Source organism: Sparus aurata, chromosome 1 (genome assembly GCF_900880675.1).
Source record: "Sparus aurata chromosome 1, fSpaAur1.1, whole genome shotgun sequence".
Taxonomy (NCBI): Eukaryota; Metazoa; Chordata; class Actinopteri; order Spariformes; family Sparidae; genus Sparus; species Sparus aurata.
Window position 1 is genome coordinate 21,177,175 of NC_044187.1, and position 27,924 is coordinate 21,205,098.

General features: G+C 40.0%; 2 protein-coding genes across 12 annotated transcripts; one reads left to right on the forward strand and one right to left on the reverse strand.

Moving 5' to 3' along the window:
• Positions 1-442: 442 nt before the first annotated feature.
• On the reverse strand, positions 443-9,773 carry exoc1l (exocyst complex component 1 like). Of its 6 annotated transcripts, none has more exons than XM_030414189.1 (5): positions 9,674-9,755; positions 3,450-3,550; positions 2,208-2,330; positions 1,731-1,909; positions 443-925 (listed from the first exon to the last, which is right to left on the reverse strand). In XM_030414189.1, exons 2-5 carry the CDS (start codon positions 3,469-3,471, stop codon positions 656-658), a joined length of 594 nt encoding a protein of 197 aa, XP_030270049.1. In that variant the 5' UTR covers positions 3,472-3,550; positions 9,674-9,755; the 3' UTR covers positions 443-655. The 6 variants fall into 6 exon arrangements, with proteins under 6 accessions (XP_030270049.1, XP_030270059.1, XP_030270076.1 ...); XM_030414199.1 differs by lacking the exon at positions 9,674-9,755 and adding an exon at positions 8,653-8,740; XM_030414216.1 differs by lacking the exon at positions 3,450-3,550 and having other exon boundaries at positions 9,674-9,773.
• On the forward strand, positions 9,130-27,468 carry clockb (clock circadian regulator b). Of its 6 annotated transcripts, none has more exons than XM_030414167.1 (24): positions 9,193-9,346; positions 11,596-11,688; positions 12,874-13,030; positions 13,639-13,727; positions 14,287-14,346; positions 14,617-14,765; positions 15,429-15,520; positions 15,732-15,821; positions 16,097-16,217; positions 16,758-16,871; positions 17,204-17,322; positions 17,435-17,517; positions 17,998-18,104; positions 18,214-18,361; positions 18,579-18,654; positions 19,654-19,798; positions 19,964-20,067; positions 20,257-20,526; positions 20,750-20,908; positions 21,676-21,723; positions 22,622-22,827; positions 22,999-23,128; positions 23,727-23,858; positions 23,975-24,241. In XM_030414167.1, exons 4-24 carry the CDS (start codon positions 13,711-13,713, stop codon positions 24,239-24,241), a joined length of 2,637 nt encoding a protein of 878 aa, XP_030270027.1. In that variant the 5' UTR covers positions 9,193-9,346; positions 11,596-11,688; positions 12,874-13,030; positions 13,639-13,710. The 6 variants fall into 6 exon arrangements, with proteins under 6 accessions (XP_030270036.1, XP_030270027.1, XP_030269991.1 ...); XM_030414131.1 differs by having other exon boundaries at positions 9,195-9,346; positions 23,724-23,858; positions 23,975-27,468; XM_030414140.1 differs by lacking the exon at positions 9,193-9,346 and adding an exon at positions 9,685-9,817 and having other exon boundaries at positions 23,724-23,858.
• Positions 27,469-27,924: the final 456 nt, after the last annotated feature.

A 27,924-nucleotide genomic window follows, 5' to 3' on the forward strand; every position in this document is an offset into this window, starting at 1 on the left:
CATATAAACAAAGTAAAACGGTATGAAATTGTATTATCCTTTAAGGTCAGTTTGTTCATTCAGTTTATTCTGTCACGACAATTAAGAGACTTTGTTTATTTAGTTTGTTTAGGCAAAAAAAAGTCATCTTTCTCTTCTGATTAAAATGTATTCCCTGAAACTGCACAGTGTTCCTTTAATATATTGAGTTCAACATATATTGAATCAGCCCATAAAATTTACTCCGTGTGTTAATATAACTGTATTATGTAAACCCTGAATCTCTCCTGCTCTCTAGTACAGTTGGGGTCCACATTCAGGCTCATGCTAACATTGACAAGCCGAGAGGACAACAGAAAAGCTCCTATAGGAATAATCTACATTATTTTACAAAGTAAAGTTGAGACTTGAGACACCACATGATAATTCTACTTTTGAGAAGACTGAAAGCAGAGAAAGGCAAGAAATTTGTAGTTGTTTTATTTGAGATACATTCAGCGGAGTATTGATGCAAAATACATTTTCATGGTGTGTGACTCATCAAAGCCTTATTAGTGTAAAGGAAGCCACAAGCTTACATTCACTTCCACATCTCTGACTCACAACAGTTTTATAAATACACACACCTAAATTGACGCACACAAACACACGTACACACAGTCGCTGTGTCATACCATTATGCATCCAGGGGCACGGGACACATGGACAGACACACTAAATTGAGTGCATAGAAGCATATCTGTGACAGAACTACACAGTCTCCTCTGTTGGAGTAGAAAGAAGTGGGCTTGATGTAGGCCCAGTCAAAGTTCTGCAGGTTCAGTGACCTCTGGCAGTGCTGATCGCTGAGAGCAACTAGGGCACGCACAAAGGCGTATTTGGCTGAGCAGCTGACGGCCTTCACTGTACGCACCTTGTCAAAGTGCAGCAGGAAACAGGGGTCGTCCTGGAGCCAGAGGAAACAGAGATAGCATTACTTAAATGAAGGGAAAAAAATATATCACATTCAACACAATGTCCACTCAATTTATTAGAATTAATTCTAAATCTGACAGGAAAGGGAGAGATCAAGATGTATGGAAGCCAACGGGTTCACGGGAGATGAAAGCATAAATATGGAATAATACTGTTGATGAAAAACGTGAATTAATTTCTCCAGCACACAAAATATCTGCTACAACTTTTAAGAGTGGCTTGCATCTTAATGGTTGATCTGCCACTGAGAAAACTGTATTGTTAGTGAGATGAATTTTGGTTGACCGCTTCAGATAAAGTTGTTCGGACCCTCCTAAATTAATGATTCTTTTTTCTTGGTCATAACCCATATTGTCACATTATTAAAATAGGTAATTGACAACAAATATGCACTGTGCTGTAGGTATAGGCTTAGTTGTAACTCTATTTTTGTCCTTCTACATTTCATTTATTTGGTTTTATATTGGTACCAGATGAAAGACAGTTGATATTCCTTTTTTCGGTCCACACGAGACAACATGAGAGTAACATGTATGAAAAAAAATTAATGCAGAATTTACAATGTGAAATTATACTTTGAAGTAAATTAATTCAAGGCTTTCAGAATTATACACAGTAAAAGTGTGACAAAGAGCCCATTTTAGTCATAAGAAAGGATCAGATTTTAATATCTTATGCTATTTACTGATTATCTATTGTTCATGTTTCCTATAGAAAACACTTGGGAATTATGCAATAATAAGCAATGGAAATTGTAACAAGATTTGGTTAATTACCACATCAGGGTCCCGTCCGTCAATAAGAGTCAGGTCCTGCAGGGACCAGACCTCCGCCCTCCTGTAGCACTCCTGTATGCATGAGCGTTTGGTGTGAGACTTCTTGGATCCAGACTTTAAGGTTGTCTGAGATATCTGACATCGCACTATACTCAGCTGCACCACTTTGTTTTTCGCAACTGCAGAAAAAGGGAAGTAACAAAAGTGTTTTTTTCCCCAAAGTAAGGTCGAAAGGCATTTCATCTGCAGTAAAAATGTTTTTACTTATTTCAAGCCTCTTAGATTTTACACGGCCTGTTACATACAACAGTATAGGGACATATTCAGATTCTGTACATCCAAAATGATAAAAAAAAATTGCTTCATAAAGCTTAGAAATGTTACATACAAAATAGATGTTAATCCCTAAAAAACTGCCTACATTTGACTAAATATACAAAAATGTTATGAAATAACTGCAACAAAACAGCTGTTTACCTGAGGCGCAGAGAAAATGTCTTCCATGCGTCGGCTCTTCGATCTCGATAAACTCCACCAGTCTCTGTTTTCCAGGTCGGAATAAAACTCTCTGCATCTCCTCCCTCAGAAGAGACGACATCCCTGGACCAGGAGACAAAGAGGTGAGAAAAAAAAGATAATTGGGATCTGACACTGGACAACACTGAGACCTGGCAGAGGTGGGGAGGGACGTGCGGGTGTTTCCACTGGTCAGACCGCATAAAATATGTGGTTGTCGTGAAATGAGCCCTTACTGTACCACACACAAACACACACTCCCTTCTGCAGCAGTAATGTTTGATGATCACTGTTAATCCTTCATTAAAGTACTGCCGTCATACCAACTTGCTCTGGAGGGATTTAGTTGGAGAGGGGCAATTAAAGGCCAATGTCTTCATCATTTTATGCTTTTTATTGCTTCAATTAAGATCCATTATGATGCCCAGGTTTCCTGCAAATATGGATTTCACTCATTAATTTCTAGTTACTTCAGTGGAGTGGGTTTGACTCATGGCATATACACATACAGTTGTCCTGTATATGGTCATATGTTCCCCTAACATTGACTCTCTCTTTTTTTTTTCTTTCCACGGTCTTACTGTCTCCACTCACTCACATATAGATGTTGATATATAATGTGGCACAGTGCCCTGACTGTGATTAAACGGTTGTTGTGAGGGAAAAGGATGTCCCACAGCACTCTGCAAGATTTCCATTACCCTGTTATAATTCAATCTCTGAGAACAGGTACGAGCGGGGTGAAGCACTTAAATAGAGGGATTTTACAAGCACATAAATGGATGCTACACTTCTTTAGCGATCGTGACTCCAGAAGACAATTTGCTATAGATGTGCCGAGAAAGCATAAAGAACATTATATTATATCTCTGAGGCAAGGTCAGAAGCGCGGGAGGACTTTTTTCTGTAAGCAAAGCGGCCCAGAATGAACCAGACCACTGCTCTGATCTGATTTGTTTGCAGGAAAGAGTGTGGCTCCATTGGATTTGTCACATTTATGAAAACAAAGAGGGGTCGTTCCACAGCTAAGTGCTTTATGGTTGTTGTTGTTGTTGTTGTTGATGATGGTTTCTGTGGGTGTTCACTTGAAAGGCTCTTTGCATCTGAGATGGAAAGACGAGCAAGTGGGCAGGAAGTAGAGAGGGAAGGAAATATACAAGTGTTGAATCTCATTAATAACATATGAGGTTTGGTTGTACTTACTTATCATACACTTTAACCCCATAATTGTCCATCATGTGCGCTGAAAGGTATCTTCTTTGTACGTTAGGTGGGGGAATCCCAACATTGGCACACGAGAGTAGCTTTTTTGTAATATGTGGTGGGATGTAAAAAAAAAAAAAAAAAGAGGCTGTAATTGACTTCCTATTTCATGTCATCTGTATTTGTAAGAAAATATTCTTGTAATGATTTATGTGAGCATAACTGTTATGCCTGACTTTGCAGTCTGTGGAAACATACAGGAGAGCAGCTCTGAAAGCCAGTACGATGCACACACACATAGCAACTATAATACTATTATAAGACAAGATGGGAGGAGTTTGAAAAGAGAGGGATGCATGATTAAAGAGGATTAAGAGGAGTTGTACAGAGTTCAGGAATAAAGTCAGGCCACCTTGCAGCGAGGATGAGGAGAATATCTATATAATTCTGGAACAACTGATGAAGTTGGGGGTGACAAATATGAAGATGTGAGAAGAAATGTCTCATAGAAGTATTGAAACATTATCGAGAAACAGGAGAGGAGGGAAGACATAAAGGATGCAGATGATCAAGAACGGAAAAAAGCAGAGGAAGCAAAGGGAGAAGAAAAGCAAAAGGCAGGAACAAACCAACAGAAGATGTGAAAAGAAGGTGCCAAGTGAAAAAGGACCAGCGTGTGGAGATGAATTAAGGAATGAGTAACGCAGATTATGCAGGAAGGACTGCTGAGCGGAGGAAAGATTAGAAGGCGGAGAAAATAATGGATAGGAAAAACTGGGGAGAATCCTTTAGAAGCAGATAGCGGTTAATCCAGAAAAAGCGGGAGAGACCTGAAAACGATGATGGAGAAATAGAGGAAAAACGCGGGGGCGTGTGGAGTTCACAGAGAGGAAGGAGGCTGAAGGAAGAAATCAGAGGCAGAGAGAAACTCTAAGACGGTGCAGAGGTATAATGAGTCCAAACAAGAATTAACGAGGTTACTACTGCTATATATTCAGCTAACTAGAACGAAACTCATGATTAAAAAAAAAAAAAAAAAAGTCCAAGGCTGGAATAAGGAGTGTTAAAACAGGAAGGCTGTTTTCATTTAAACATATAGATTCTGGATTTGACAATTGGCTTTTGTTATGGCTACTTTGGATTTGAAAAGATGTGCTTTTAAACAGTTTATGTAGAGGTCTTTGCCAAAAGTTACACTGATTTTGTGATGCTTCGAACATAACTGATGTATCACATAACGCAGCACTGCTTGCTTGCATTGCAATGCCATTGTAAGTATGTTTGTATTGCTAGAAATGTATTTTTGGTGGCATCTTATCATGCAATTTGTTTGATTCGCATCGCTTAGCTTTGTACTTGCTATGACTGTAGAGAACGGAGGTGAAGACAGTCATGTTTCATGCAGCCAACAGTTTATCATGGGGAATAGACCTGAACCCCCTCTTTGTAGGACTATTGCATGTAGTTTGGCAATGAGTCATGGTTAAATTCCAGCAGCCATTTTTGTAAGACATGACACGAAATGAGTTGACTGGGTTTCACACAGAAAAAAAGCCTTATGAGAAATATGGCACTAATATCATGTTTCAAAATACCAGAATCTTTTAGGCCTGTCTTGAAACAACAAGAGTTATGAAACATGCAGAACATAATATGTCCCTCTTCTTATATTAGTATTATTTATTATAAATTAACTATGACTTACATATGCATTTTGCTGGACATAATACAATTATGTTGTAGAACTGAACAATCAATCAGAGTATTATAAATATAAAAAATAGCAGTATAGCCAGATGCAACATCCAAATCACAGGAGCTTCGGTTTTGTGTGTTGAAGTTCAAATGTGTCACAACAGACCATGAAAAGGTATTGAGGTGCTACAGAGATTCCAGAGCCTATAAATGATAATTTCCAGATGTTTTGGGGAACATGGTTGACCCCAGCAAAATCACATTATCATCCTTCCTACGTTTTGTTTCAGGGAAAATAAGATGCAAAAATTGACTCATATTAAAATACCTGTCAGAATATTAGCACCCTGATATTTTTTGCATATCATTCAACCCAATACGTTTAGTTGTCTCTCCCTATTAGAAAGAACATCAGACCATCTCAAGTGCTGCACTAATATACGATGGCAGAGCTATAGTTTATGCTTTTCATTTTATATAGATATTCCGTAAGCTCCTCAGTGGCAAAGCACCGGGGGTGGATGAGATCCGCCCTGAGTACCTCAAGTCTCTGGATGTTGTGGGGCTGTCTTGGCTGACACGTCTCTGCAGCATCGCGTGGCAGTCGGGGACAGTGCCTCTGGACTGGCAGACCGGGGTGGTGGTCCCCCTATTTAAAAAGGGGGACCGGAGGGTGTGTTCCAACTATCGGGGGATCACACTCCTCAGCCTCCCCGGGAAAGTCTATTCCAGGGTACTGGAGAGGAGAATTCGGCCGATAGTCGAACCTCGGATCCAGGAGGAACAATGCGGTTTTCGTCCTGGCCGTGGAACACTGGACCAGCTCTATACCCTCCGCAGGGTGCTCGAGGGTTCATGGGAGTTTGCCCAACCAGTCCACATGTGTTTTGTGGACTTGGAGAAGGCATTCGACCGTGTCCCTCGTGGCATACTGTGGGGGGTGCTCCGGGAGTACGGGGTCGGGGGCCCTCTGTTAAGGGCCGTACGGTCCCTGTACTGCCGGAGCAGGAGCTTGGTTCGCATTGCCGGCAGTAAGTCAGACCTGTTCCCAGTACATGTTGGACTCTGGCAGGGCTGCCCTTTGTCACCGGTTCTGTTCATTACTTTTATGGACAGAATTTCTAGGCGCAGCCACGGGCCGGAGGGGATCTGGTTCGGGAGCCAATGGATCTCATCTCTGCTTTTCGCGGATGATGTGGTCTTGTTGGCTCCTTCGAGCCGGGACCTCCAGCATGTCCTGGGGCGGTTTGCAGCCGAGTGCGAAGCGGCTGGGATGAGAATCAGCACCTCCAAATCCGAGGCCATGGTTCTCGACCGGAAAAAGGTGGCCTGCTCCCTCCAGGTGGGAGGAGAGTTCCTGCCTCAAGTGGAGGAGTTTAAGTATCTTGGGGTCTTGTTCACGAGTGAGGGAAGGATGGAGCGTGAGATTGACAGACGGATCGGTGCAGCGGCCGCAGTAATGCGGTCTTTGTATCGGTCCGTCGTGGTGAAGAGAGAGCTGAGCCGAAAGGCGAAGCTCTCGATTTACCAGTCAATCTACGTTCCGACCCTCACCTATGGCCATGAACTTTGGGTCATGACCGAAAGAATAAGATCCCGGATACAAGCGGCCGAAATGAGTTTCCTCCGCAGGGTGGCAGGGCGCTCCCTTAGAGATAGGGTGAAGAGCTCTGTCACCCGGGAGGAGCTCAGAGTAGAGCCGCTGCTCCTCCACATCGAGAGGAGCCAGCTGAGGTGGCTCGGGCATCTGTTTCGGATGCCCCCGGGACGCCTCCCTCGGGAGGTGTTCCTGGCATGTCCCTCCGGGAGGAGACCCCGAGGAAGACCCAGGACACGCTGGTGTGACTATGTCGCCCAGCTGGCCTGGGAACGCCTTGGGGTCCTCCCGGAAGAGCTGGGGGCAGTATCCGGGGAGAGGGAAGTCTGGGTGTCCCTGCTCAGGCAGCTGCCCCCGCGACCCGGCCCCGGATAAGCGGATTCAAATGGATGGATGGATATTCCAGTATTATATAATATAATATCAATGCTTTCTCATATTTTTTGTGTGTCTTGCCTGATATTGTCTGTTTGCTGCTTTTAATATATTTAAATCCCTTTGAGGCTTGCTTTGTGATGTTGGACTGTAATAAAACTTTGACTTTTGACTTTGGTGACCATCAAGTTATTGTTGTGTTTTTATTTTTATGGATTTAAGAAGGCACAACACATAATTATCTATGATCAGCATATTTTTAATCGTGAATGATTTGAATAAAGGTATAAGTGCTTGTAAATGAAGGTTGCATTGTCAGCTTTGCTGGAAGGCTGTAACCTGGCAACACTTAGACAGTAGCTTGTTTATTTTCTCCTCAAATATAAATATGATTTATGCAATTCCTGATAACATAAAGCTCTCTTGTCCACACAGAAAATGAACAATATGATACGAGTGAATATTACTGCAGCCTGTAGTCTTTCCTCTAATGTTAACTTACTTATGAATGTCGTATTTACTTTGAACAGGGTTGTAAACTTTGTTTGGAGCAATAACACATTAATTTTAGTATAGTATATGATGTATATGTCAGGAGGATTTTATGTTAAAATGTTACTGAGCCTGATAGCTAATGGCTATTTAAGTCTAATGTATTATATGGTCTCCGCTGGCCGATATTGCTCATATCAGAGTTGATTCAATAGATAGATAGATAGATAGATAGATAGATAGATAGATAGATAGCTTTATTAATCACTGAGGGGAAATTAGGTCATCATAGCACAAATACAATCAAAATATAAGGGCAAATATAGAAACAATAAGAAACAATAAAGTACCATATACAATAAAATGCTTAAGTAGTTATCAAATAAAATGAAATATTGAGATAAATAATATAAAATAAAATGCTGAGGTATTGTGGGGTAAAGGTAAGTGGAACATAATGTGCAAGAGAATAAGATGCAGTTCTATTTACAGTGATAATAATTTAAAATTATGTGTGTTTTGGAGTGAGCATTATAAAGTCTGATGGCACCAGGTAGGAAAGATTTGGTGTCCATCAGGAATACAAGACTGTAGATCAGGCCAGTGCTCACCCACGATCACTATGGGGTCCTGAAGATGCATAAATGCCACCATGTTCTCGACATAAGTTAGTAGAATAATATATCCTATCTTGGTGATAATGTCATTCAGAAGTTACCAGATTAATCAACACTTTTCTAAAGAGAAATGCCTTCACTCAAGGGCTGCCATGATTAGCTGTCATCATTAAATTCATCGCCAGCTGTTTTGATCGATTAATTGGTTTGAGCAACTATTTAAAACTAATCAATTGATAAAGAAAATAATAAAAAGATTATCAGTGAAAATTACCTAGATGGAACTTCATGTGAAGATTTGCTGCTTGTCTTTATCTCATTTGAGAGACTGATATCACTCGAATAAAAGTATGTTAACAAAAATCTTAATCAACCATTTAATCCCACATCATGTCAAAAAAAAAGCGTTTATAATGTTAAAATTCACCATATTGTGAGTTTAGGGGAACCTCGACGTTGTATAGGTACAACGTCACGGTCTGTAAAGCTTCTGATTGGATGTCGATAAAAGGGGAAACCCCCTACCATCAGGCAGGGCCATCCCTACCCTGCTCTGCACCGTCCTGGCGGCCGTCCAATGTCACATTCACAGTCCATTCAACGCAACCTAAACTGTGTTCTCCTGAAAAGAATATGGTGATGTCAACAATGCAAATGAAAATAATGCTGACAACATTTAGACAGTTTGCCTTTTAACATTTCAACCCGAAGTATTAGGCCAAGAGTTAAATGAAAAATACGATTTAAATGGATATCCGGTGTAGTATCCATTATTTTGCAAGTCGGGACGCGGCTGCGCTACCTTGTCATTTGTTTTTAAAATTCTCGATCGTATCAAACACTACGTGACACCGACAGTCAGTGGACCGGTCCGTCTGGAAAAGCCACAAAAAACCCGCGGAGTCATCTCTCCTCTGAAAATCACTCAGCGATCCCCTCATTTTTTTTTCGCTGCTACTGTACTTGCAAAATAGTGCGCCCCACTGCTCCATTGCGCATGACTGTACGTCGTAATATGAAGTAGGCCTCCTGTTTTTCTCCCCAGCCCTCCTGGCCCCCACCACCTCGATGCAACGTTCAAGTACGCAAAACACGGGGGCTACTGTCGATTATTCGGAAAGGTAAGGATTATTTAATGCATATCCGAAGCCGTCGGGGTCGTGGGTAGTGAAATAGCACGGCTCTTTCGGTCGTTATACGGTGTTTTTGTTTTTTTTAGCGTGCGGAAGCGGTCGGACTGCAGAGGAGGCTTCGGGACTGTTTCCGCACGCTTGAGGGAGAGCAAGGCCCAGTGACCCACATTCAGAGCAGCCTGTGTCTATGTGTACGAGTGGACGAGCGTGCACGCGGATCCCTGTCAGTGTGTGTGTATGTGTGCGCCCAGGGGGCTCTCTCTCTCTCTCGCTCACTGTGTGTATGTGTGTGTGTGTGTGTGTATGTGTACATACATCTGCCGCGAAAATGTTTCCACCGTCGCTGGTTTTAAGACATTTCTCCGCGACCGACATTTGTGTTTCTGTGGGATTTCGCCAGGCTCGAGCCCCGCGCGGATGTTAAAGGCTCAGCTTTCTCGCGGTGTTTGAGCACCAACGGTAACATTTTTAGGGATTATTTTGTCTTCAATGTCAGTTGTTGCGTGACAGCTTGAGGCTCGTCGCCAGCTCGCCGTAATAGAGGCTGATATTCCTCCCGTTTGGCTCACAAACCGCGAAATGCTCTACCTGCCATAAGTGTGTCACTCGGTGTTGGCGAGTGTAGCGGGAGGAAACGAGGACAGTAACGGCATTAAATCTGGGTTAAACGGCCAGTTTTCGGTAGCAAGCTTAGTTAGCCTGCTAGCTAGCTATATGGGTTGCTCTCCTACGGTTGTATAACGAACACCTGTGGCACTAAAAGGTATATTAAAATGTTACTGAGCCTATCTGATAGCTAATGAATATTTAGGTCGAATGTATTGCATGGTCTCCGCCGGCCCATATTGCTCATATCGGTGTTGATTCATTAGCAATGGTGTAGTTAATGTTACAGTGGGCAGAATCGACCATTGAAGAAGCTCTGTAACGAGGCTTCACTTACGAGCCATCAGGAATAGAAGACTGTAGATCAGGCCAGTGCTTTCCCAAGTATAGACCCAGGATCACTATGGGGTCCTGACGATGGTTTAACAAAATGCATAAATGTCACCATGTTCTCCACATAAGTTAGTAGAATAAGATATCCTAGCTTGGTGATAATGTTATCCAGAGGGTTTCCTGTACCCAGTGACCTTCCTGTATACTGTCATATTTTACTGGACATCATGTTACATTGGGTTTTTTGGGGTACTACGTGGGCCATTGTGTGATTGGCGTTGTTTGAATTCATCGTTAAACTGTTCACCTATGATTGTTACCAGATTGATCAACACATTTTATTTTTTTTTAAAGAAAAATGCCTCCAGTCTAGGGCTGCCCTGATAAATGGATTAGTTGTCATCTATGAAATTCTAGATGAAATTTGATAATCAATTAATGGGTTTGAGCAACTTTTTAAGACTAATTTATTGATCAAGAAAATAATCAACAGATAAATCAGCGAAAATTATCTATATTGAGTTTGTCATTTGTGCGAATTTACTGCTTTTTTTTTTTATCTCATGTGAGAGTAATACAAGTATTTCGACTGTCATCTTACGTGATGGGAAAATGTGTAAGTAATAAAGTAATTGGTTGATGAATAGATTATGAAAAAAAAATAAGGGCTGCACAATAGGGCCAAAAAATGTTTTTCTTACATCTGGACTTTACACAAGATTGTTAAGCTGTCTCTATGGAACTTCCTTATAATGTTGTGTTGCCAGTGCTGATACCCTTATCAAGCAGATGTAGAAGCAGATAATTGGATATTGCAATTAGCCACAGTGTGATTTTAATTGTATTTCGATTAATTTATGAAATAATAAACTGAATATCTTTTGGACCCTATTCTGACATCACCTTAAGCTTCAAGAAATTGTGACAGCTATTTTACACTATTTTCTGACATTTAATTTTCTGGCATTTATAACAGATGATCAATTATTAAATTGGAAAACTAAATGCCACATTAATTGGGGATGAAAATCATTTCCAGATGCAGGCCCAATCTGACAGTAGTATTTATTGTCTGTAGGTTTTGGATTGTGGATTTAGGCAAAACAAGCAAATTGAAGATTTATTTAAGTATTTATTGACCAAACTATTATTAATTGTAACCCTTATTTCCTGTTTTTAACTTGCACCAACCAACATATTAGATTCCTATTGGATCTCTCCAATTTGCATGCGTGCTAAATAGTGCACACAGAGCCCATGGTGCATTTGTAAATGAGTGTGGGTTATTTGTGTTGCAGGTGAGGTGTGGCTCTCACGTGCACATTTTCTCAGTGCCTGGAAGGCTCGGCTCTGAAACGGCTAGTTTTGCCTGCGAAGACACATTCCAGAAAGTAAGTTTAAAAAAAATACTTAATCACCACTTTTTCCATAACTGGGTCACTGTGCTCCAAAAGAGTTTCTGTAGCACTGATAATGTATGCACAATAATTGCTTTAGTCCAGGTTGTCCTTGCTGCATTGATGTATTTTATTTGGACTGAAAAGACTTTGTAGTGTAATACCTTGGTTTCCCAGACCATTCAGCTGTCTTAATTCATATTTTGAATTATTAATAAGTTGTTTGCAATTAACAAATTGAACGCAACTGTACACTTTTTCACAGCACAGTCCAATTGAATATGATAATCGACTCACTAAAATTGGTTAAAAGATTTTCATTGGTTGATGGCTCAGATGGATGGATTGGATAGATAGATAGATAGATAGATAGATATCGATCGATCGATAGATAGATAACTGTATTAAAGTTAGGTCATCATAGCAGCAGGTACATTCAGTACATATACAATAAAAAATATAAGGGGAAATATAGAAGCAGTAAGAAACAATAAAATACTATATACAATATGCAACAAAAACAATAGCATATAACTTTCCTAACAATAGAATACTATGTACAATAAAATGCTTAAGTAGTTATGAAATAAAATAGAAATATTGAGGTAAATAAAGTTAAATGTTGAGGTAAGTGGAACATAAGATGCAAGAGAAAAAGTTGCAGGAGGTTTATGTACAGATGCAGGTTTATGTACAGAAATAATACAAAGAGCAATAGTTATGTGTGTCTTTTGTGTTTTGTTCTGTGAGTGTTGTATAGTCTGATGGCACCAGATAGGAATGATTTCCTGTGCCGTTCCTTAAGGCAGCGGGGTTGAATTAGTCTGTTGCTGAAGCTGCTTTTAAGCCTAAGTAAACATGACCTGCTACACTGACATATGAAAATATAAACTTGATTGTGTATGTGAGCAATTTTTAACACACAGTATATGATGGTATATGTAACAGCAGTAAAAATTGGTAGGTTGAGAGATTTTTCAGAAAATATGAAGAAAATTAATGTTTGAGTTTTTCTTGCAGTAATTGAGGTGACAGCCGAGATGTTTTTTTGCCTAATTGGACTTGGTAGCTCATGAAAAGACTCCATGGCTGTAAAAATGGAAAATTGCTAAAAACTGCCCCCAAATTGTCTTGATGACCCCACATGACCCAAGTTTTCTGCTCTTGTTTCTCCCATAGGATTGGTTGAACACCATGTCTTTCCTGTGGTCTGGTGCCCCCTCGTGACCCTAATGACCTCAACGTCAGTTGACCATAGAGTCCTCTCTGACCCCAAGTCCCTTCTATGACCCCTGAGAAAAGACGTCAATTGACCGCGTGCTTAAGCTGCATTGGGGTGAGAAACGACCACACACGCATACACACAGAGCTCGATTGTGATGCACTTAATTTAGCTTATGATAGTTTTTAAGTTTTGCTCGGCAGATTGTTCTTTCTAATTGAGTTAATCTAATAACACTCTATTTAGACATATGCATGTCCCCTATCTCGTGTTGAAACATATGTTATGATGTTCTACTGACCACAAATATGGTCTTTTTCAGACCTGTGTTCTATATCTCACATTCAGTTACATTGACATCAGTTGTGTATTGAAGAAGCCACCATAACAAGCCAGTGTAACCCAGTGGGAACGCTGATAATTTCAATAAAAAACATTACAAATGTCTGGCTATTTACAAACACAGACATACTTTTTATTGCATCTATCAACAAGAACTGTCAAGTTCACATAATTAGATAAAGCTTGGCTGGTTTCCAAACCTGACCAGTTAACCTGTTTGTCAAGATGTTTTTGTGCATGCACATGCATGCAGTTACAATTGTGTTAAAATGAAAGCAACTAATTAGGAATGGGAATCTTAATTTTAATGTCAATCTTTGGTGCTTCTTAATAATGATAAGCCAATACAGTTATAGCCAATTATTTTTCTGTCCCTTCAGGTGGTCTTCCAAATGCCTACCTCACGCCTAAAGAGCAAATCACTGCAACCACAGCCCTGATCAGCAGCCACCATGACATCAAGCATAGGGTATGCCACAATGCACACAAACACACTCATACTCTCACACACTCACACATACACGTGTACACACACACACACACACACAAACTATACATGAGTACGCAGGTACAACAACTGTTCAGAGATATAGGTTTGCAAAAACATTGTGTCTGTAATTGTGTGCATTGTCATGTCTTCTTCCTCTTACTACTACGATTATTATTATTATTATTATTATTATTATTATTATTATTATTATCTTTATTATCACCATCATTATCGAATCGCAATTCCACACTAATGAAAGTAGGCCTATTTGTATTGACCCATATTTACTGAAACGTATGCATGATCAAGCCCTGTTACACAAATGCACTCATAACCTTCTTGGCAAGAGCAACACATTCCTTCCTCTGTCTCTCTTTTTGTGTGACCCAAAAATAAACCTGCTCCTGGCATGTAGGAATCCTCCAATTAACCAACATCCGTCATTGACTATTATAAACAATACCTATCTGCTTTCAAGCTGCCAACAAACATGCACACACAGGATAACACAATGTTAATGTTTTTCTCTCCTCCTTAGGGATGATTGTAGCATCTTCGATGGGTTGATGGAAGAAGATGAAAAGGACAAAGCAAAACGGTAAGCAGGATATAAAGATGCTACATTGATACCACTTGTAATATATGTATACAATTTGTATTAATTCACTTTTCATAAAGCATTATGTGGTATTTGAAGGATTGTATCTTGAGTAGGCCTGAGCATGTTGAATTAACAAACATTCAATTTAAGTTTAAAGATGGGTTTGCATACTTGTGAGAGAACGTACTGTGTCATAACTGACTTTAATGAATGTTGCGTTTGTTGGATCATTTAGAATCTAATTTCAGACTGTGGTTTTGATTGTAGTGTGTCCCGTAACAAGTCTGAGAAGAAACGGAGAGACCAGTTCAATGTCCTCATCAAGGAACTCGGCACGATGTTGCCTGGCAACACCAGGAAGATGGACAAGTCCACCATCCTGCAGAAAAGCATCGACTTCCTGTGTAAACACAAAGGTAAGGGCTCTCTACAATCCTCACCTGACTTCCTGTTTTGACCATCTCAAATGGTGGACACACGTCTATATTTAGTTTTATCATTCACCCTTGTTTACACTGTTGTCAGTGTTTGTTTACACTCATTATTTTAGTTTGCTAAAAGGAACAGGTACCCTGTTTTATAACACCTTTAATGAGACATGGGGACTGTTACACTTTGATTAATTTTAACCTTTTGACTGAAATGTTGATTAAATTTATGATGATTTATACTTCTGTGATTGAGCTACTTTACACCTACATTCTCTACCTTCTTCCCCCTCATATTCTTAATGGATCATAGGATTCTCCTATGCTGAAACATTTAATTACTGCGCGTGGGTTACTCTGCCTTTTAATCCAAGCTCTTATCAGTGTTGTCTGGGATAATTAACTGTCAGCTGCCACTTCCATGGTGCACTGTGTTATCTCGTATTCTGTTTAACTACCTTGTTTTTATTCTGAGCCTTGTGCTGTTAATTTGTTTTTGCACCATGTTGTCCTGTGTTATTGCCTGCTGTGACTCCATGTTGAATCGTTCATGTCTTGTTGACTCACTAGGTTTCTCTCACTTGACTTTTTCTGTAAAGAATTGAGGTTCTTCTTTAAAAATGCCATCTGCTTTCTTCTTTCCACCATCAGAGATCGCAGCCCAGTCAGAGTCGAGTGAGATCAGACAGGACTGGAAGCCTCCATTTCTTAGCAATGAGGAGTTCACCCAGCTCATGCTGGAGGTCAGACATGTCACATTTAACACTGTAAATCTTTCTGTAAGGTGACAACGCAGGTGTGTTTTTTTACCCTTGTGGTAGATTTTTCATGACCAGGGTCAAGATTAATTCAAAATTCACCTCAACAAATCTAATTGGAGTAGAAATTTTGTTTCTAAAATTTAAAAGTGTATAATTGTGACAGATATTTACTTGATTTTTTCTTGCTTTTCAGGCTCTGGATGGGTTCTTTATAGCAATAATGACCGATGGGAACATTCTCTACGTCTCTGAGAGTGTCACCTCTCTGCTAGAACACTTACCGGTGAGTGACATTGGTTTGGTCTTTCCCCTGGTATGTGTTAGTCATCTACTGTATTGTAGAACACGTTTTAGCAGGGGTTTTTTGTGCGTCTGTGGTTCAGATCAAACATGTTGTGATGACCTTTGTATGCAGAAAAAAGGGTTTGGCCATTCTTCTGATTTGTGTGTGTGTGTGTGTGTGTGTGTGTGTGTGTGTGTGTGTGTGTGTGTGTGTGTGTGTGTGTGTGTGTGTGTGTGTGTGTGTGTGTGTGTGTGTGTGTGTGTGTGTGTCCACAGACAGACTTGGTGGACCAGAATATGTTGAACTTCCTGCCAATTGGGGAACACTCCGAGGTGTACAAGGCTCTGTCTACGCACCCCACTGACCCAGAGAGCCTTAGCACAGATTTCTTGAAGAGTCAGTAACACGAGAGTCATATTACATCAATATCATATTGTGTTCTTGTGGTTAAATGGGAATATCATTCAATTTAACATTTATGTCTGTACCTTCAGCTGTTATCTGATTTTTCTATTTATATAAATGTGTTTTGGAGCCTTAATTTACCAAGAAAATTACTTATTTTGATTCTTTTGGGAATTATAAACACGTTTATCAAATTTATTGTAGTAAAACATTACCTCTGATGAATTTCAATGAAAATAAATAGATTAAGATGTGTGTTAAGGTTTCATAGCTCTGTGGCTAATTTTGATAGTTTAGTTTATGTCCTGACGATCAGCTTATTATTTATTTAGACTGGAATAGCGAAACAATTTTTTAGTACAGCGTAATGCAGCAACAGAAAAGGTTTGAAAATACTGGCTTGCTTATTGCATGTTGCTTGTGTATCATTATCACTGTTTTGTCTTGACTTCCTTCCACCTCCATGAAACATGACCCATGTTGACTTGACTTTGACTTTTGACCTAACTTGTTTTTCCCCTTCGTCTCCAGCTAAGAACCACATGGAGTTTTGCTGCCATATGCTGCGAGGGGCCATTGACCCCAAAGAACCCCCTGTCTATGAATATGTTAAATTTATAGGCAACTTCAAGTCCCTCAACAATGGTATGTCACTAAAATAGCGATGTTTATTTATTTCAGTTATTTAAAGAACACTTCCTGTGAGAATGTGTAGCTAAATAGTGATAAAGAGAGGCAACAGTCACTTGAAAGTTAACATTTTAATTTCTTTACTATTTCACACAACTAGCTTACATATTCATGGGAAAGTGCACCAGTATGAACTGGACAATGTACATGCTTTTTGTGTCAACAGTCAAACAAACACTCCTTAAGAGTAGTGATGACACGCCCTACCTACAGAGCCACAATATAAACTCCTTAACTCACAGAGTAAACAAGCTTTGCAATGACAAACTCTGCTCTGTGTTGTGTAGTTCCCAACACGACGAGGAATGGTCTAGCAGGGGTGTTACAGCGTTCACTACAACCTGCGTTTGATGACCAGGTGTGCTTTGTAGCCACCGTTCGGCTGGCCAAACCTCAATTTATTAAGGTATTGTTCTACACAGACGCACACTCACAATTAAACATGAAAGTAAAACCACACTCAGTCATTAATCAAACATTTGATCTAATATACATTGTTTTTCTTTTTATGTTCATAGGAGATGTGTACAGTGGAGGAGCCCAATGAAGAATTCACCTCTAGGCACAGTCTAGAATGGAAGTTCCTCTTTTTAGACCATAGGTAAACATGATATTATAAAACGGTTGAAAATAAATCTTGATGCATAACATTTTTTGATATCTTTGCACAATTTTTTTTTTAATTGTGTGAGTACTGCGCGCTGCTTTTAAAATATAGGGAAATTATATTTGTAATAATCCACAATTAAAATTAGAACAATTAAAAACCAATGAATTTACTTCCATTATCTTTGCTCAGCCATCCTCAACAAAACCCAGAAAGCAGCCTTACAGGCGATCATGATCTAGATAGTTGGGTTTCAAATAATTGATTGTTGACTTTTCTGCATCAAGACATAATCTGCATTGTTGTTGGCCATTCAGAGTAGATCTAAATACTTTACATTCATATAATATTCCTTTGAGATATAAGAAATTGCACCAGTTTTTTTTGTTGTCACTTCAATGTTTGAGCACAAGGACCTACTTTCTTTTTTTGTGTGTTAGTGTGATTTATAAGAAGGCCATTTCTGTTTTCCAGAGCTCCACCAATCATAGGTTACCTGCCTTTCGAGGTGCTGGGAACATCAGGGTACGACTATTACCATGTGGATGACCTGGAGACACTGGCAAAGTGTCATGAACACTGTGAGGGCTCAGATTTATACACTTAAAATTAAGATATTTTTGTAAAGCGTTTTTTTTAAAAAACTCATTTCTAACATCTCTTCTCTGTGTCTGTCTCTCTCCTGTTTAGTGATGCAGTACGGTAAAGGGAAGTCTTGTTACTACCGTTTCCTGACTAAAGGTCAACAGTGGATCTGGCTTCAGACACACTACTACATCACCTATCACCAGTGGAACTCTCGGCCTGAGTTTATTGTTTGCACACACACGGTAGTCAGGTACTGATGCTAAATGCTCACTCATCTTTGCTTTTTATTTGTATCTTGATCAGACATTTCCAGACTATTATTAACTCTGTGATTTTAAAAAGGGCTTCTTGTACACCCATGATATTGCTACTGATGGTACAACATTTAGAAATTGTCCCCAAAGCCACCATCTTCTTGCTTTTTCACTAGTTGTTCCTAAAATATCCCTTGTTTTGTCTAAATGCAGCTATGCAGAGGTGAGGGCAGAGCAGCGCAGAGAGCTTGGCATTGAAGAGTCTAATCCAGAAGTTACTGCAGATAAGGTAAGTCATTACTTGTAGAAATGGTCTATACTCTTCTGTTTTCATAAATGCACAATCCCCATGATGAGAATCACTGAGGAATCACTATATGCCAATTATGGAAAAGAAACTGTAAAAACATATCCTGCGTGAATCTGTAGATTGTTGTTGAAGCCCGGCTAACACACAAACTTAACTATCAAGTGCCATGGTTCCTCAGAAGCAGAAAGTAGTTAATGCCCCATATCCCACAATTTGTATTAATTATCAACAATGATAGGGGAAGCAGCTTATAAAAAAACAGGTCCAAGTTGTATGTATTGATATTCAGGTCAACATGATGGCATCAGCAAAATCTTGTTTGTTTGTTTTCATATTGATTCAGCTTAGTTTCACTTCATGCTTTTCTCCTGGTCATCATTGACCCAAGGTTGAGAACCATTGCATGTAACTATACTTGGATTAATTGATTGACTGAAATTTTAACAATTCATTCAGTTCATGAAATGAATGGCCTTATTAGGAGCAACTATTGTATCAAATACATTAAAGTATGTCTCATTGATCAGGAAGTCTAAAGCCTGTTTTGTCCAAATGTATTGTCCACTCATTTCTGTCAATGAGTTGCTACTGTCTACTTACATTTCTCCCACTACAAATCTCTAATAATTTGACTGTTGTTCTCTGATCTTATCTAAATCCCTTTAGTCAGTGATTACTTCAAGATGAGAACAATATCAAACTTTGGATGGAATTCACAAACACATACAACTCTACCAGTATGGTTGTTGATCTCACATTGATTAAGTTATAAATGTAAAAATATGTCTTGGGGGTTATTCATCTTGTAGCTTAGAATTGCTATGCATCGGTTGTATTGTAAATAAAGCACAAGTAATTTCTGTTGGTGTAAACTTTATCATTTATTGTATTGCTCAGTCCTTTCAATTTCACCTGCCTTTGAGCTTTTTTAAAGGATTGCCTGTAAAGTGTATTTTTCCTCTGCTCATTTGTTTTCAGAGTCAGGACTCGGGCTCCGAGTCACAGCTGAACACGTCCAGCCTCAAGGAGGCTCTAGAGCGATTTGACCGCAGCAGAACACCCTCAACCTCCTCACGGAGTTCCCGCAAGTCCTCATCACATGTCTCTGACAACACTTGCACTTGTAAGGACACACACAAACACATTCGCATGCACAGTCATTATGTTAATCACTGATAGTCTGGCATAAAACTTTAAAGATGAGTCGGTGACGCATTTGTTCACAAAGCTCTGTGGTAAGATGATCCATCATCGTCCCTCCTGCTCATCTATTATTCTGTATCTGCAGCAACGGCCTCCAAGATACACATAGACACGGCCACGCCTCCTCGGCAGTCACTGGCCTCTACCATGGAGATGACATCACAGCGTCGCTCATCCATCAGCAGCCAGGTGAGACTTGATTGACTTTCTGTTTTGAAATTTGTTTCTTTTTTTTTTTGACGACGAGTATCACAAATCGAGTTTTGCAATTTATTTAGTTAATGCTGGTTCATAACACATTGTGGTTAGGGAAATGTAATACAACAAATCCGTACACTCCAGTTGTCATGATTCCCTTGATTATGTGTATGTTTACAGTCTATGAGCTCTCAGACCACAAACCAGAGTGTGACCCCCAGTATGATCACCCAGCAACAACAACAACAACAGCAACAGCAGCAACAACAACAACAGCAGCAGCAACAACAACAACAACAGCAGCAGCAGCAGCAACAACAGCAACAACAACAACAACAACAACAGCAACAACAACAACAACAACAACAACAACAACAGCAACAGCAACAACAACAACAACAACAACAACCGCAACAACAACAACCACAGCAGCTACAGACAAACATACAGGTGAGAATGGCGGTTGAAAAGGTTAAAAACTGCTTGTGTTTGTAGTACTTCATATGAATCAATTCATAGAGAAAATGATAGTCAGACTGAAAAAAAAGAAAGCTAATCATTAGATGCAGCCTTACTGTGGAGATGTCGGTTATTTTGCCATGGTTTTTCTTAATGAACATTAGTCAGTACTGCCAAAGTAGGTGAACCATTCTGTTTCTGTCTCCACCCACAGCCAGTGATGGAGTTCTCAGCGCAGGTGAATGCCATGCAGCATCTAAAGGATCAGCTGGAACAGAGGACCAGAATGATCCAGGCCAACATCCAGCGGCAGCAGGATGAGCTGAGACACATCCAAGAGCAGCTGCAGAGAGTCCAGGGACAGGGCATACAGGTAAGACCAAGGATTTTATTGTGTAAAATGTTTGTAGGGCGGTGGCTCATTATATATTTATTAGATTTAGTTTATAGAATATTGTCTCAAATGGGATATTTATAATGCAGTGCACCAACTCCTCACCACCTGAAATCTTTTCTTTCATTTTATCTTTCTTTTGTCCTCAAGAGCTGATTGATAGAAATGTACAAAAAAATATAAAAGTATATACACTGCACCTGACCTTATGCAGCAAAAGAAAACAATATCATTAAAACATTAAACCAGAGAGCTACATCCGCTCACTGAAAAGGTGTCTTTTCACTCACTAGGAATAACTGCACACTTAACTTTTTTTTTTAAAAAGAGTCCCTTTAGTGTGAAAACAGTGAAGAGCCTAGCAGTAGTATTCATGGTTTCTCCCCTGATGTTTTCCGAAATTCGGAATATCGCTTATTTGAACAAACTAGCACGCAACCTGTCCTCTTTTTTGAAAAGCTCAGTAGGTGTGCTGTGCTTGTCTTTGTCTGCTGTGTTCTACCTGGCTCTGCCTGACCTAGATCAGGACTTGACTCATGCATTATGTATTATTTTTATGCTATTCAGAGGAAACAGTAATTAAACTGCCTGAATATGTACCATGACAAAAATAATAACCCTGAGTAAATTATGCTTTTTTATTGTTAATTTAATGACACATTTAAACTAGATGAAGAAATATACAAAAATAACTGCATGCTTTGTGAACAACTGAGGCCTGACATTTACTGTTTTAACACCAACAGATGTTGCTGCAGCAGCAGGGTGGAGCGACGAACGTGCAGCTCCCGCAGGTTGGGTCTTGTGATCATGTAATCTTGTGTGAACTTTTGACACCATCGGTCACATGTGGCCACACATATGTGAAAGATTTCACAAACACAGTGTTGTTGTTTGAAGTTGTAATGCTTACATCGATTGAGTCGGCAGGAAGAGCCACAGGGCGTGTTGTTTGTGTTCAAACATGTGAGAGATCACACATAATAGTATCGGTAACAGCGGAGTATTGAGTACTGCTTTCAGGGTGAATGGTTATAGACATCTTCCATGCTCCGTTATTGCATGACAACATTTAGATAGATCAGCAGTCCAGAGAAAAAACAGCCAGGGTAACAGAGGCAACACAGATCACTTCATGAGTGTAATTTCATGAATCAAAAGCACACATACTATAACCTTTAGCAAGACTTCAAGCCCTCATTGCAATCTGCTGGCCCCGCCTACCTTATGTGCTGGAGCTTCAACTTTGAATTTATTTGAGATTTTTCTGGATATTTGAGGGACTGAGATCTGGTAAATGATAATTGGACTCTGTTCAAATTGGAGATAACAAGGAGTGAGAACTTTGGCAGCGGAAATATTAGGATAAAAACGAGTTATCAAAGCTCTCGCTCTGTTCCTACTGCTACTATTCATAAACCAAAACACATAACACTTAACATTCTGAACTATTTTGGGCCAAAAGGATGTTGGTGCACTTGTGTATATTTTGAAATAGTTTTTGATAATTGTGAAAATATTGTTCATTAAGTATATTGAGAACTAGGTGTTTATAAAGTTTTAATATTAATATTAATTTGATTATTTGTCATTTTTGGTTTTAACTTGTATTAATCTAGTTCAGCAAAATACACATAAAAGTCTGTTATAAAGAAATTGATGTCATGTCTCTCCCTCCTTGCCACTCTCCAGCCCCAACGTCAACCCCAGCAACCCCAGCAACCTCAGCCACAGGCTCAGCCCCAGAACCAGGGTTCTGTATCCGCTCCACTATACAACACCATGATGATTTCCCAGCCAGGGCAGCCAAACGTGTTACAGATCAGCACCACCCTGCCGCAGAACAACACACAGCAAGGCACCGCCGTGGCCACATTCACCCAGGACCGACAGATCCGGTAGGCAGACAACCTAAACTGATAAATGGAGAAATACTGCTCCTTATTGAACAGAACTTCTGAATGAAACCAAGCTGTTTAGGAACATCTGAATAGTGGATATCTAATATGATATATAAAGTATTTATTCCTTCTGTTTCTTTTCCCCTTTCTCATTTTCACTTTCTCCAGGTTCCCAGCAGGACAGCAGCTGGTGACTAAGCTTGTGACAGCTCCGATGGCATGTGGAGCAGTCATGGTGCCCACCTCCATGTTCATGGGACAGGTGGTCACTGCGTACAACCCCTTCGGTGGTCAGCAGGTAAATACAAAGCCATATGAGTCGTATAGCAACTAATGAAACTATATCTAAGATCAGAAATAAAAACCAACACACTTGAGTCGATCCAAGCGACCATGTGTGAGGCACATAACCAGCCAGCTGCTCACTGCTGACAGAGTGTGCTTATAGTGTGAAAGTGTTAAATAAAATGGAATAATGAGCATGGCATTGTCGGGGGAAATTGGCTTTTTTACTAAACAAAACCCCTGTTTTTAGGTCTTGAAAGAACAATTTTATGTATTTGGTGCTGATATTTAGCTATGAAAAGAAGACAATGGAGATTTAGTCTTCTTAAAGAAAACAGCAATACATTTTTAAAGTCAAGGTCTGAAAGCAGTCACAGGAAGGTTAAAATTAAAAACAAATTTGACTCAAATTTAGCAAAAAAGTCCATGAAGCCTAAAGTTGACTGAAACGGGTCAGAAGACTAGAAGATGTTTTGTCAGAAAAACAACTGCAGTATTGTAACATTGGTGTATAGCTCCCTTTTTATTTAGAGAATTCTTAGAAATCAAATCTAAATTTTTGTATGCCCCTTCTGTGTTGTTCTCTGTTAACTTCTGTGTCAATTCAGCAGGGAGGGCAAACCCAGACCCTGACTTTGCAAGCAGCCCAACCACCCCAAGGTCAGCCTGATGGCCAGAACCAGACAGCTGTAGTGGCTCAAAGCGGCCAGCAGGGGCAGCAGCAACAACAGCAATTCCTACAGGTATCAGTAGAGGACAGCAAACATCATTTATTCAACTAGACATCCTGACAAAATATCTAGTTATTCATATGTTTTATTTATGTAGTAATAATATTCCTGCACTGTTTTCCTTTCAGGGCACTCGTCTTCTCCACAGTAACCAGTCTACCCAGCTAATTCTCCAGGCGGCTTTCCCTCTCCAACAACAGGGCACCTTCACCCAGGCAACGCACCAACAGCAACCACAACAACAGCAGCAGCAGCAACGGCAACAACAGCAGCAACAACAGCAGCAGCAACAATCTCATCATCAGAGGCACCAGCAGCAGCTGAAACCGCAGCCCCAGAAACAGCAGAAAGCCACATCACACAGGACTGACAGTGTCAGCAGCCAACCCCAGTAAAGTCTGGAGGAAAACGTGTGAAACTCTTACAGGCTCGCTGCATACATTTGTTTTGGTTGTGTGGCTGTCGACAAACTTAATTTTCTCCCAAAATCGTTGCCCTCCCTTCCTCCATCCGAAAGAAACAAATCATAGGAAAGAGGAAAGCCTGTGAGTCCCCAAGGAACTCATCAAGCATTGTCAGCATGGCAACAGGATGGATTAAAATCCCCTTTTCCCTCAGCAGAGGAGGAAGTGTGAGGGTGCTGTAGTCTTCTTAGAAACAAGACAATAATCCACAGAACACGGTAACAACAGACTTTTTTTTTTTTAAGGCATGTCAAAGAGGACTGACCTTGTACAGATTTACTGTATGATAAAGAAAAACTTGTAAATATCCAATATAGCCTAACAGGAAACAGAAATGTAGTATTTTATATGATTGCATGGAAAGAATAACTGTGTAAGCTTTTATTAGTCGCTTTTGAAAAATGAATTTTTACTTTGTTCAAGTGTTTTATGGTCAAAGACAGAGCAGTGACATGCTCTCTCAGAACCTCCCCTCCTCCCATTTCTGTCTCTCTCTAAAAAAAAAAGAAAGTCCAGAGTAAGGCTTTAAAGTTCTCTCAGTTTGTTTAAAAAAATGGTTGGGCTTGGGGTTGTTTTTTTTCGTGGAAGTTGTGTTTTTAAACACTGTCTCTGAGAGGAAAATGGCTCTTTTTAACTTTGTAAGTACACATTATGTTTGGCAAGAAACTAGATTGCAGCTTAACTGAATTCTACGCAGGATGATCACTGTACGTGTAACGGGTTTAGTGATTCCAAGTGCCAATAACATACTCAATTATGTTGTTTTTATTTTGAGCAGACTATTCAAAGGCGTATATATATTTTCCAACAAGATATTACCCCTAATAATAAAGTTAATGCGTGTGTATATAGTAGGGATTATTTTTTAACAGTCAGAGAGCCCTATACGTAACAAACAGTATATCCTCAATCCCAATGAAACTTTAGCACTTGATGTGGTTGTGTACAGTAAATCACTGTCAAGACCTAGTTGTTTGTAATCCGTGGTGTGATTCTGTGAGCTAGTGTGTGTTTTTGGGAGTACAACCTTTGTGTGCATGAGAGTGTCTGCTGTGTGTGTGTGTGTGCTTGTCGCCCCTTGTGTCTTACAATAATTGACTTAGTAAGGGTTTGGAGTTGCTGGACGGTACTTGTATTCTCAGGAATGTGGAAAGTTTTTTGCTTCTGCCTCAGTCTGGAATCAGACCAGGAAGAATTAGACAGTGATGATGCAGAGACCAAAGTGTCATACAGGGTGTGGTGATTGAATCACATTTGACCCAGATTTCTTAGAGACGTCACTGTTGTTTCTTTATCAAAATAGTACGGAGGGAGGGTTCGGCCTCCGAAGAGAATACAAATATGCATTTTTTTTTCCATAAAGGGGGAGGGGTTGTCTGAAGGGGATGAATGAAAATCTAGAAAACTAATTTTTAGCCATTCAGATTGGAATAGATTGACCTCATTGTACCAGCGAACCATGGTCTTCTGTCTCATCAGTGTTTCATCCTTCTTTCTCTACCTAGGCCTCAGAAACCCTCATGCAGTGTAGTTAATCTCTCTCAGTTCTCAAACAGCAGTTAAATCCAGGGCTGTGTACAAGGCCAGTCTAGATACAGATGGTAATGTGCTCAGCCCCTCTACTACAGTTGTAAGCCATATCAAACAGAAAAGCCTTGGATAGGGGGAAGTGTGATGGTTGGCAAAGGAGCTTTTAGAATGTGTTGTTTTGTCTCCGAGTGTAGTAAAGCCTGAGCGTGTGTGTATATGTGTGTGTGTGTGTATGTGCGTGTGTGTGTGAATATGTGAATATAGCGTCTCCTCTTCTTGATCCTACTTTTTGTATCTCTCGGGGGTCAGTATTGCTTTCCCCTGGCGATAGCCAATCAGTTCTTGCGTTGCAGTATAAAAAAGATAATTGTAATATTCAAGAAACTTCCTCTCCAGTTGGGCTCAGTATTCTGCAAAGCCCGTGTGTGGGACAGCTCAACTTGAATACATGTTGTGTGTTAAAGAGAGAGTTTGTATGCATGTTCACCGTCACTGTAACCCATTATATTTTCATATGGAAACAGATGTGTGACTGAAAAAAGAATGGATGTGTGGACCAACTGCTCATCAAACACTTATCACAACAACTCTACATCAGACCAGTCCTAAATGGTAACCCTCTGAGATATGTTTTTGATTTAGGTTGGCAGTGTGTGTGTGTTTGTGACTAAACGGTGACAAATCCTCTTCTTGACTTTATCCACAAATAAAGAATAGAAGAGAGGATTTACAGGAGGGTCTTACTGTCTTCCACCCATCACATAGCAAAATTTAGATCCTCTATACACTAGTTTGTGTTTAAAGCATCACTGTAAAGGGTAATGTTGAAATGTTTATAGTTTGTGTCACTGATACCCAGCCCAAAGAATGTAAAGGTGTTATAAAGAGACAAATGGATGTTGTAACTGTTGATTCTGGAGAACCTTTTGACAGGCTTTGTAATGAAGGAAAAACAAGGGGTGTGAATGGAAATCATGTTTGCCACTGCTCAGATCCACATAGAGAATCTGAAACACAATCTAATTTACAGGCTTCGCATTGTACAAGAACCTCTGAATGTTTCACCATTTCTGTTTCTGTTTTTTTTTTGGCAACAATATTTTCCGGTTGGAAGAGTTTGAAGCTGTTGAAAAGTTAGGTGTAGGATATATGAAATGGGACACCATAGACAAGACAGAGAGCCCCCCCCCCCCCCCCCCCACAGAGATACACACATCACCTTTCTACCACACAATTTGGTTTTAAAGAGTCCTAGTTCTAGTATAATACTGTACACACACAAAGCTAAGAACACCAGTATTCAGTGTAAAACAGTGCTATGCTTACCTGTACTGTATGTACAGTATGTATATCCCCTTATTCTGCTCTTGAACTGTGCTCCTTTATCTACCCCAAAGTCAAATGTAATAATAATCAATATTTTGAAGCAAAATGTTTGCTATCACTATAACCCCCCCTCTCCCCTCTTGGTCAATTTGAAAATAAAACAGTTTCAAATATTCTACTTGACATGTCTGCTGCAATTTTATTTGCTGTCTTTTGGTCTGTTATTGACAGTGTGCGGGGGGCAATGTCAGTCAAACCACTTTGTTCTGTTCCAGACTGAAATAAACATTTGTTGGATGGATCCCCAAAGGTTGTCTCCCACTGACTTAGGTGACCCCTTTGACTTTTTCCTCTCGAGCTACCATGGGGATGACATTCTTTTATTAGTATAATGCCCCCACAACTATTGGATGGACTTGTCATTGCTTTTGGAGAGGTATTCATGGTCCCTAGAGGAAGAATCCCTGTGACCTTGTTGATCCTCTGACTTCTATGTAACACCAACAGCAGGTCAAAGTTTCGAGTGACCCAGTGACATATCTCAGCATCTACTTGGTGAATTGGGAGACAATTTTCTCCTGACCTTTAGTGGTCTCCAGATGATGAATCACGCTGATTTCAGGGATCCACTGATCTTCCTCTATTGCCGCCATGTCAATGACATTTCTGTTTTTTGGGATAAGGAAATTCGTGGTGCAGAAAGGAAGAATCACAATGATTTTGGTGATCCACTGACTTACATCCAGCACCACCAGCAG